This window comes from Nelumbo lutea, chromosome 1, assembly GCF_056320005.1.
Source record: "Nelumbo lutea isolate HS-2025 chromosome 1, American lotus-T2T, whole genome shotgun sequence".
In the NCBI taxonomy this organism is placed as follows: Eukaryota; Viridiplantae; Streptophyta; class Magnoliopsida; order Proteales; family Nelumbonaceae; genus Nelumbo; species Nelumbo lutea.
The window spans coordinates 82976611-82987272 of record NC_142684.1 but is presented as its reverse complement, the minus strand read 5'-3'; the positions used below and the strand labels follow the sequence as shown (position 1 = coordinate 82987272).

The following is a 10662-nucleotide window of genomic DNA, read 5'->3' as shown; positions in this document are numbered from 1 at the left end:
ATCACGATCTCATCGGGATAGTGTTCCCAAGGAAAGCTACCCGAAGGAATAAAATATGTGTACCCCCCGGGAAGATTATAAGACAAGTATGGATTGAAGCCCCTCAGGCGTCATGGTTGAAGGGCCAAACCGGTCTAGCATCCGACCTCGGCGGGAGGTAGACGCCAAACTGCCCGAAGTGACTCGACCTACTGGTTTGTAGTCCTCAAACTTCACCTCAGGATCACTGAGGCAGTCTGGGGACACGGCTTGGTTGGTGGAACCTACATCGGCCCTACTCGAAGAGTCGTCTGAGCTATCAAAGCTAGACATTGGGGAAAAGACGAGTTCAAGAAAGTACTCATCGGAAAGTTTGAAGAAAAACTAAAGAACCCTGAACTGTGTAAACAGCCTTGACGCGAGCTGGAAAAGACTTGGACGCGAGCTCAGTAGACAAACCGCAGAAGTGACAAACAACCGGGGTCCCCCACTATTTATAGCTACAGTAACCAAGAATCGACCGTGCAGACCGAAGACGATCCGACGACCCACGTTCTTACCGGCCGCACAACCCTTAAGGTCGAGACGTGATTGGCGCACGTCTTTCCGAAAAAAGTGAAACGTCAGCGCATCCTTTTGAAACCGACGTCGCTTCGACACGTGCCTTTTCGAAACTGACGCGCCACACGTTTCCCTGACAGTCGACCGCGCACGTACAACAGTGGCGTGCCTTTTTGAAATGACCCGCTGTCACGTCCCAGCGGCGCGAGTTGGTTTGAAATTTAAAACGCGCGGTCACAACCACCAACGTTCTTGAGTAAGCACGTTCCCAGCCTCCTCGGAAACCGAAAGAACCCTAGCAAAAGCGTCCCGTACAGTGAAGGTTTGAAGGACGGGACAAATCCACCAGCTACCTCGCGAAAACTCCCCGCACCATGGCAAGACCCTCGGCGCAAGGAGTGGGGGGCAATTGATGAAGGAAGATTTGGCCCGACCTCTTCATTATGTGACACATGGCAGAAACGACAGCTCGGCAGAAGGGGCCAAGCCTAGGCGGGGACAAGGGGACACATCGCCGAACTGACCCACCTTGTAACAGCTCGGGATAGACTTCGCCGAACTGACCCACCTTGTAACAGTTCGGGATAGACATCGCCGAACTGACCCACCTTGTAACAGCTCGGGATAGACTTCGCCGAACTAACCCACCTTGTAACAGCTCGGGAGACACTTCGCCGAACTGACCCACCTCGTAACAGCTCGGGTTAGACATCGCCGAACTGACCCACCTTGTAACAGCTCGGGATAGACTTCGCCGAACTGACCCACCTTGTAACAGCTTGGGATAGACATCGCCGAACTGACCCACCTTGTAACAGCTCGGGATAGACTTCGCCGAACTGACCCACCTTGTAACAGCTCGGGATACACTTCGCTGAACTGACCCACCTTGTAACAGCTTGGGATACACTTCACCGAACTAACCCACCTTGTAACAGCTCGGGATACACTTTTCCGAACTGACCCACCTTGTAACAGTTCGGGATACCTCCGAGCTCAAGACCGCCTCGCTCAGCACTTCGCATCATCTTCTAGGCACCAAAGCCAAACAAGTCGTACCATGCCTAACACCAGGGAAGTCCGTGCCTGAGGGCGCTACGCCTGACTGACTTGGGATCTGACGTTTGGCAGCAGCACTCTAAACGGCCACCTGCCACCGCCACTGACGCCGCCATCTCCAGTTAGATGGTTAGGCAGTGACGGTTCTGTCTCAGCAGAAGGGACGACGGTCGAGTTGACAAGCGCAAGGGTAATCATACCCGATCTGACAAGGGCCTCGGGACGAGTACACGAAGTGACTATAAGAGCCCCCTGCCCCCCGACAACGGAGGTATGCAAACTTTGCGCTATCTGGTATTACCTTGCTTTTGAAAGATTCTAACTTGAGCTTCGGAGCCTCTACACCGGGTTCCCCCCGGAGCTTTCCCATCTCCTCCGTTTCAGGTTCCCTGCTACCCCGTTCGGAAGCAAGGCAGCAGACAGCTAAGACCGACCGGATCGCGCTCCATCAGAACTCTATCCAAAAGCCTCAACGACTAACCTCATCCCGATAATCCTAAAGGCCCAATTCGACTAGAACACGGATCTTCGGCTATAAAAAGGTATTCCATGCTCGAGGTAAGGGATCACAACTTCTGAGACCTACACTACCACTTAGCTTGGACCAGCATTTTTATAGCTCGGCCCGACCACTTACCACCTCTTACTGACTTGAGCGCCAGAGTACATACCCGGGGATAACTCCTCGGGTCTCTGACTTCTTCTTCCTTAATCACAGGTCTTGAAGTACGACTTTGTCCTTGTAGCTCGGCCCTGCCCTACCAGCAAAGACTATCTAATTGCTTTCCTCAATTCATGCAATACCTCATATTGAACAGCATCAATTATCTTATATTTACTTAAATTTTCAATCCAATTGGATTTGAATCAAATATCCGGATTTGTAAAGGAGTGGAATTCGAATCTATGTTTTGCATATCGGATCCATCATATGTCGGGTCGAATTAGGATACCGTCGCCCGACAACACATCGCTTGAAGTTAAACGGTCCGAATCAAATAATAGCAGTTAGCGGCAACCAAACCAGACTAATCTCTAATCACTAAAATGGGTTCGCAGCTATATTGTTGGGAATTGGGGTCATGGGTCCTACATTGAACGTGAGCCCTGTTTTCGTTTTCGTTTTGGATTTGTTAAAAGCGGACATAGAGCTCTCTATATCTGGATTATTCTAGAAGCCCAATACATGTCTCACGCAAACAAATGGTCAACATACACAATATCACACACCTCGACCTCGTTAAGTCAAGTCGTACTCGTGTTCAAAAGCAACCCCACTTCTCGTCGTTCACTTCATTATTCAAATATTAATGGGTCTACATACAAACTACGACACCTGCGTTACAAAATATTTTCCTTTACTAAGACCAACAAACAGACTCTGCACAACATTCATTCTATCGGAATCTTCACCTTTACGTTCCAATCAAATGGCATCTTTTCGTTGTATTTGACCTTTTGTCATTAAAACCATTGTCCGATCGGAATATTTTGCTGTAAATTTGTGATAACAGATGCAGCTGATCACATAAGCTGCCTGAGCCTGTCATATAAAGGAGAAGGGTCACATGAGACTTGAGACTCGAGGCTTGTAGAATTTGGGCTTCTTCTTCTCCCGCGAACAGTTGGGATTTTCCCGGTTCTCTTCTTCTTATTTTATTTTTTTCTTACACCTAAAAAGAAAACAAAAAACAAATTCACACAGAACAAAAGGAAAATCATCCATTCGGACCATTCCATTTCCAAAGCGTAGTGACGACCGAAATCAAATCTTTCCTCATATTTCTCTTCATCTCCTTCTCATTTTGTTACCTGGGAAAGGATCAGAAGAGGCCATAGCTTGTAAATCTGATCTTAGAATTGTTTCTTTCGCTCTTTTGAATCTCCAGACCTTCAGTTTTGTTTTCCAACACCGGTGATTGTTTTCTAAGTATCTCCTCTAATGGCCGGCCGTTATGATCCAAATCCTTTCGAGGAGGAAGATGTCAATCCGTTCGCGGTAAGTTGGTAACAACGGTCTTTGGCTTATCGTTTTTTTTCCTTATCTTTTCTTTCTATTCTGCACTTCTTTTTGGTTCTTTTATATGTTTTGATTCTGTTTGTGAAATTCGAATTCATTGGACTCGATAAGTTGGCACCTTACCTTTCTGGATGTTTCATTTGTTCTATTTCCTGTGATTTCTTTCATATATGTTTACATTTCGACCATAGAAGAAAAACAGGGTGGATTTTGTGTTTGTTCGCCTGAATTCTCAAAGATCGGGTTGCCGTGTTTGGTTTTATCTGTTGAATGAAGTAATGGTATGAAAATTCACATTTACGATTTGCATAATGATTTCTTTATGCATTTTGAGGTGCTCATGGGATTTAGTCCATCTCATCTGTAACCAATAAATCTCTAAATGGATGCATTGGTTTTAGTTATCATTGGTTGGCCTTTATATCGCTTAAGAAGGTTTTTTCTGCTTGCTTACCTTTTCCTTCTACTTCCTGTTAATTTAACTCCTTGTGTTTGTATAACTTGGAAAACAGCCCATGTGATGACCTCAGCTGGGTAAATTTTATTCTCGTAACAACTAGAAAGAATAATTCTCAGGAAACTATAGAATGCTGCATGGCTATAGAACCCATTGCTTGAATCATGATCCCCCATCTATGCAGGAGTTGTAATGCGCTTTTGGAATCTGCAGAACATTTTGAATTCATGGCTACCCTTCATTTTGTTGATTCATTTTATTCAATAATGGCTTAGGAAATGGTCATGTGATGCAGTTTGTTACCTAGATATAAGGACAGCTAGACAAGGTGTTGGATAGCAAGTAAAAGCATCCCTGCAAATATATCTGGGTATCGTTAATTGCTTTTTTTTTTGGAAAAAATTAGTAAATAGGATGACTATACTGTTGGAATTTCTTAGACTGATCAGTCAAGTTTCCTAAGGACATTTAGATCTCATTAGCCTCTCATTGTTTCGCATTGTCAATTTGTGATATCATGGTTTAAAGTTTGGTGCTCTCATGCTTGATATAGTTCTGGTAGATGAGGTTGAAGCTGATGGATAGGCTGATTTGTAATGGTGGAAAAGAGATAGAAATGGATTTTGCAGGTTATAGGAGGTCTTTTATATTAATGTCAATGCAAGCTGTCTGTGACAAGTGACCACGAGTTTTAGGAGTGTGAGGTGTGAGCCTGGCAAGGTTCAAAGTATCATGAAAGCATTGGAAAGATGATTTTAGTAGACGTAGTGGGATGTCTTCTAGAAACACATGATACTGTGGAAAAATTAAGATATGCATGGATACACTAGGGAAACTCGTATAAATCCGAGCATCAATGACAATTAAATCTCAAATGACTACAAATCACATGATAATAGAAAAAGAAATACAAACCAGGCCTTTGCAACAGGAGTTGTCAAAATGACAAGCAGTTAAAGTTGGGGGTGGGGTTATGGGTAGGGGGACGGGCTATTGATATTTTGAGTGTCCATACTGATTTATTTTAGTTTTAAAGCAGTTAGGAGCTGTTTCTAGTTTGTTTCCTAGTTGAAATTGAAGTCTGTAAAGTGATATCTGAGCCCTTTACAACAGTAAACTGATCCTTTCAAATTGCCTTGAAGTGCGTTAATTTATCTATAGAAAAATATCTTGTACAAACAGAATGAATTGCAGGAAACTTGATGGTCAACTACCTTTTTGTCTAATTAAATATTTGAACTCCTATTATGCCTTATGGAATTTTCCCTTTTATCTAGTAAAATCACTTAATTCCTTTTATGCCCTTTCCTTTTTTATATACTTTAAACCTCCCAACACTAATCTTTTCCCTATACTATTTTTTTCTTTTCCATTTTATTCAAAAATTTACTCATGTCATGCCTATCTAATCTGCAAAAGAAGAATCTGGGTTGATGTTTTATGAAAAATATGGGTATGGCTGCTCTGACTGAAGAGTGCCTTCTATTTTAGCTCCATATAGCATGTATGTGAACATCCATTTGTGTGTTTGATTTATCTCACGAGTTCCCTTATGATAATTTATTTATCAAAGTATGTTTCTCCATTGAGTGGTTGAGGTTGGCTCCTCTATTTTAATATTATAAGTTTGCTGTATGATCATTACCCCATTTTTAGTTCAATGACAATGTACTTGCTTTCTTGCATGATTCACTAATTTTTGTCTGGTCATTATTGTTGTTGTTGTGGCTTCTACTGTCAATGTCTGACATAACTATCTTGCTGAGATATCCAGAGTCCTGGAAATGTTCCTTCTGCAACAAATTCAAGGCTTTCACCTCTTCCTCCTGAACCTGCAGATTTCAGCTATGGCCGTGGTGCAACAGTTGATATTCCTCTTGACGCAGAAAAGGTAAGTGCAACTTTCTGGAAGGTGAAGAGATCATATCATGTGTGCTATGTATTGTCTTGTTGTAAGCATATATTTTATTTTCTCAAATGTTTTTTTTTGGTGCAAATTTAGGATTTAAAAAGGAGGGAGAAGGAACTTGAAGCTAAGGAGGCTGAACTGAGGAAGAGGGAACAGGTATTTGTTGCTGTTACTGCAAATTGATGGAATTCATGGACATTTCATGGAACTGATGAATAAACTTATATTTTATAGTTTCATTGTTTCTAATGAAATTCTAACTAGTTTTGGTGTCTCTGTATGAAGTTATGAATTGCATTCATTTATTGTTTTAAAAAGGATACTTGTTTCTGTAGTATATATGCGGTTCTAATGATCTTTATATGTCAAACAATTTAACGATCTCTATATGTTCTTTTAATGATCATTAATGTTTGCATTTCACACTTTGTTTGTGACTCATGAGGGCACTCTAGAAAGGCAGTTTTTCCCTCTAAAGAAAGCGGCTCTTAGTTCCAAAGCTAATTCAATTTGACCATTTTCATATCTGTTATAAACATTTCTGGGGATGCATTTGGGAGTTGCTTCACTTTTCTGTTTCATTAAAAAGGATGCACGCATCCTATAATTTTGAATGCACTCCGAGAGCAGCGAAGAGTACTAATAACCAAAGTTGATTCATATCATGGAGATGGATGGACCTTTAACTGTAGCATGGTTGATCATGCTTGGGGGTATCGTCAGCTTTAATTAGGAAAGCATGAATTGGAGAGGTTCCGTTGGATTATACAATTTTCATCTTGTTGTATCACCAAGTACTGCTGTTTAAAAGTACAAATGAAAAAGCTTCAGCTTTCGTTTAAATTTTCACAGTAAAATAATTGAAGTTCTTCTCTAATAAGCTCTTCAATGATTTGCAGGAACTTAAAAGAAGGGAGGATGCTATAGCACGAGGTACTTCTCACTCTATTCTATATGTAACACTTAAAATTGATATATGATTTAGCATTTGACGAGGCTGATATCTTGGTAGTACTCTTTCTAACCCACAGTTTTTGGATACTCTATTTTGTTTCACAGCTGGAATTGTTATAGAGGAGAAAAACTGGCCGCCATTTTTCCCCCTTATTCATCATGACATTGCAAATGAAATACCACTCCATCTACAAAAGTTGCAGTATGTTGCATTTACATCATTGTTAGGTATCATCAATATTTTCTCTTAAATGTTTCAAGCTATTTTTGAAGGATTTATCACAGAAGAAAAATTGAAGATTAGCTGACTTTACATTCCCTTGGTTAGTGAGCACTGATTTTTACATAGAGATTTAAGGGTTTATTTATAGATATTATATGCATAAAGGGCATCTCTTTCACTGCTGACTACTCTTGATAGTTGAAGAACCAAAGCATGCAGAACTGGCCTTTCTTTGGATCTAAACTTGTTTGCCCCTCTTTAACCCTGAAGGGTAGAAACTCTAATATCCTTTCTGCTAGATCATAAAACGGGTCTATTTACAAACGTTTTCTTTCTTCTAATTAGTTTACCATAAGGAAGTTCTGCTTTCAGTTAAATAGGATAATAAACTACGAAATGACGTATCAAACTTCTGATTATTTAAACTTTTGAACAGTCCTATTGCATAGAGGCTGGACTGAACTAAAAATATGAGTGAAGAGATCATCTGTTAGGTGTTGTTTGATTTTTACAACAGGCTCGAAATGTGATAATTTGGGAAGTTCCTTTGATTTTTCTTTTGATTTCTAAGTAACACAATGCATATTAGATTCCAACTAATAATAGGATCTCATATGGTTCTTGATTCTTGATTCTTGAATCGAAATATAAAGCTTTTTATTCTTGTAATTTGACTTGAATTTTTTGGGGGTTTTCTTCTGGAATCTCTACTTAGGAGGTCATTGCTTGGTGTAATTGTAAAATATTGGGCTGACAAGTGTGAAAATGTGGGTTCAAGTCTTTCGCTAGGTTTATTTTGGGAGGTTAGTTGGTCTTTCACTAGGTCCTCCCCATTTGTAGTGATCCTCAGCTACAGTATCTTGTTCTCTTAATAAAATTGTGTTACCCATAAAACAGAAAAGAATTTCTTGTCGTTATGCATCTGATTAGCTTTAATATGAATTGCTCAAAAAAAAAACCTGAATTTATAAAGGTTTTTCTGTTAAACAGGGCTACTTACATAATTTATCTTTTGATGTTGTGCAGGGTTGTTTGCTTGTCTTCTGTGGAATATTGTAGCAGTTACCACGGCCTGGATTAAAGGAGAAGGTTAGTTTGGAAAGTTAAACCTATTTCATATTTTTTTATTATGGATCATATTTATCACTTTATGTTGTCTGACTTTGATCCTATATCTTGGATATTTTTAGGTGTAAAAATTTGGTTTCTATCTATTATCTATTTTATAACAGGAGTGCCAGGAGGCTATGTGCTTTGGTACCGTCCTCTTTATCGTGCTATGAGGTACGTACTAGTTCTATGTTTAACTGAGACTTTATGTTTATGTATATCATTAAGCCAAATGAAAACTCTGAAACCTGTAAGCACAGGTAAGGCCTGTAAGATAACTAGCTCTAAAGTTAAAAAGGGTTTTAGCCTGGTGCGACCCACTACTTAGCTAAGAGTTAGCCTGATTGGACGATTGCATAAGCCTTAGATATCAACCATGTTTTGAGTAGTCCAGAGATTCGCATTTCATGTGCTTTATGTCATTGACGTCCTAGTTTTTTTTCCTTGTTGGCCATATTTATGGTCCATCTGCATATTCCATAACTTATTTACTTTATGCTTTTAATTTCCTTTTGGTGAGATATTATATGAAATGGTATATTTAGGTAATCACAGAACAAGCACTAATAATCCATTTTTTTCTTTCCAGGACCGATAGTGCATTGAAGTTTGGATGGTTTTTCCTATTTTACTTGGTAAGTTATTTTGTTATTGTGGATCAATTTTCTACATTTCAAATTGCACACAGGATGCCTAACTCATAATTCTTCATTTTATGATGACAGGTCCACATTGGTTTTTGTATCTTTTCTGCTGTTGCACCCCCCATTATTTTCAAAGGGAAATCTCTCACGTAAGTTCACCCTTGTGAATTTTGATGACCTTTAAGATATAAAGTAGTATTTAGCCAAAAGAAATTTATGGTGCCATCAGCAGATGTGTTGGTTTCTAATTTCCAATATAGTAATTTCTTAAGGCCAAAGATAGGGAGAGGGGTTATCATGCTGATGAATTAGTCGCAGTTCCACATAACCATATATGTTGCATCAAGTGTTAAAAACAATTGTTACATGTTTTCTGAAGAATGAGAAAGTCAATCAAATGGTCTTATAATAGTAGATGCTGTTAAGACATAAATATTTACTTGTAATAATGGATGCTGTTGAGGCACGAAGAACAAGGACAGATTGACTCGTTGGAATCTTCTTTTATACCCTACTAATGATATTTTCTTGTGTAATCCTGTGAAACAGAGGTATCCTGCCCGCAATAGATCTTATCAGTGGAAAGGCTTTGGTCGGGGTAAGCTTTTGTATTCTATGGTGTGGATTATCTTAACTATGCACGTACTATAGAGGAAGTCCCAACAGTAATTAAGCTGCCGTTCTTGACTATATATAAATAATAAATAAGTACTTGGATTTATGAGCTTTTACATTATAATTTTGCTAAAAATCTTGGTCATTTGAAATAATTTGGAATTGATTGTCACTCAGATGATTCTGCAATAGTTCTTTAATGGTTTTATGATCTTTGTTGTCAATCTTGGATTTTATCATCTAACATCAAGTGCCAAAATTATAGAATCTTTCCTGGTTTGAATCCTTGACCTTACTAAGCAGTATGCTTTTTTACTTGCAGGTCTTCTACTTCATTGGATTTGCATTATTTACCATTGAATCACTGATGAGCGTCTGGGTCATTCAGGTCCATTTTCTTTATTACCTCTAGCCCCAATTCCACTTATGTCAACACACTTAATCACTGTGTTTCCTTTTTTTTTTGTTTTTTTTATGTTTTTGTTTTTGTTTTTTTTTTTTTTGCAGCAAGTATACATGTATTTCCGAGGTAGTGGTAAAGCTGCAGAGATGAGGCGTGAGGCTGCAAGAGGAGCCATGAGAGCAGCTATATGACATAGCATAATTAGAATGAAGCATGCATATATTGTGGATTCATTGTGCCCTTGACCACGGGGGAGCAGAGGGAGAAATCTCGTGCTGGCTCGGGCTTTTCCCACATGTTACATAACTTGTTTTGGTTTAATTTTGTTTCTTAGGATTAGGATTTTACTGGAGGATTTCAATGTGGATAGGAACGTATTGCAAAGAGTGAACTTTGATTTTGTATTGGAGGAATTGCAGATTGCGGTTTCTTCCAAATCATTTTTTGACATGCTTGCTGCCTTTGATTCACTGTCAATCTAAATCTCCCAGTGGTTGATTTATTTCTACCCTACATTCTCCTTTTTAGTTGGTACTAGGGGGGACTCATTTACTAAAACACCCCTATAGTTTCATGAGTTTATTAAAATTTATATTATAGTTTGTATTTTACTAAATCACTACTTATAATTTGCAATGGATTTAGTCAATTTTCCATTAGATAGTGGAAAATGATAGTATCGACCCTAATGTTCATTTAAATAAATTTATTCAAAAGAAAATAAAAAT

The 10662-nt window shown here is 39.2% G+C and overlaps 1 protein-coding gene across 2 annotated transcripts; it reads left to right on the top strand.

Moving 5' to 3' along the window:
- The first annotated feature begins 2874 nt into the window (after positions 1-2874).
- On the top strand, positions 2875-10442 carry LOC148875756 (secretory carrier-associated membrane protein 3-like). 2 transcript variants are annotated; one of them, XM_088965273.1, is made up of 12 exons: positions 2875-3598; positions 5851-5967; positions 6079-6141; positions 6885-6918; positions 7045-7167; positions 8189-8251; positions 8353-8446; positions 8862-8907; positions 8998-9065; positions 9466-9514; positions 9854-9919; positions 10039-10442. In XM_088965273.1, exons 1-12 carry the CDS (start codon positions 3542-3544, stop codon positions 10123-10125), a joined length of 867 nt encoding a protein of 288 aa, XP_088821399.1. In that variant the 5' UTR covers positions 2875-3541; the 3' UTR covers positions 10126-10442. The 2 variants fall into 2 exon arrangements, with proteins under 2 accessions (XP_088821399.1, XP_088821400.1); XM_088965274.1 differs by having other exon boundaries at positions 2938-3598; positions 8395-8446.
- The last annotated feature ends 220 nt before the right edge of the window (positions 10443-10662 follow it).

What these genes read in the sequence shown, in the direction of transcription:
- LOC148875756 (XM_088965273.1), top strand. Translation starts at nt 3,542, where the DNA reads ATGGCCGGCCGTTATGATCCAAATCCTTTCGAGGAGGAAGATGTCAAT. An exon ending in GGCCTGGATTAAAGGAGAAG is followed by an intron (nt 8,252 to 8,352) that starts GTTAGTTTGGAA and finishes GGATATTTTTAG; the next exon opens with GTGTAAAAATTTGGTTTCTA. An exon ending in GTGGAAAGGCTTTGGTCGGG is followed by an intron (nt 9,515 to 9,853) that starts GTAAGCTTTTGT and finishes TTTTACTTGCAG; the next exon opens with GTCTTCTACTTCATTGGATT.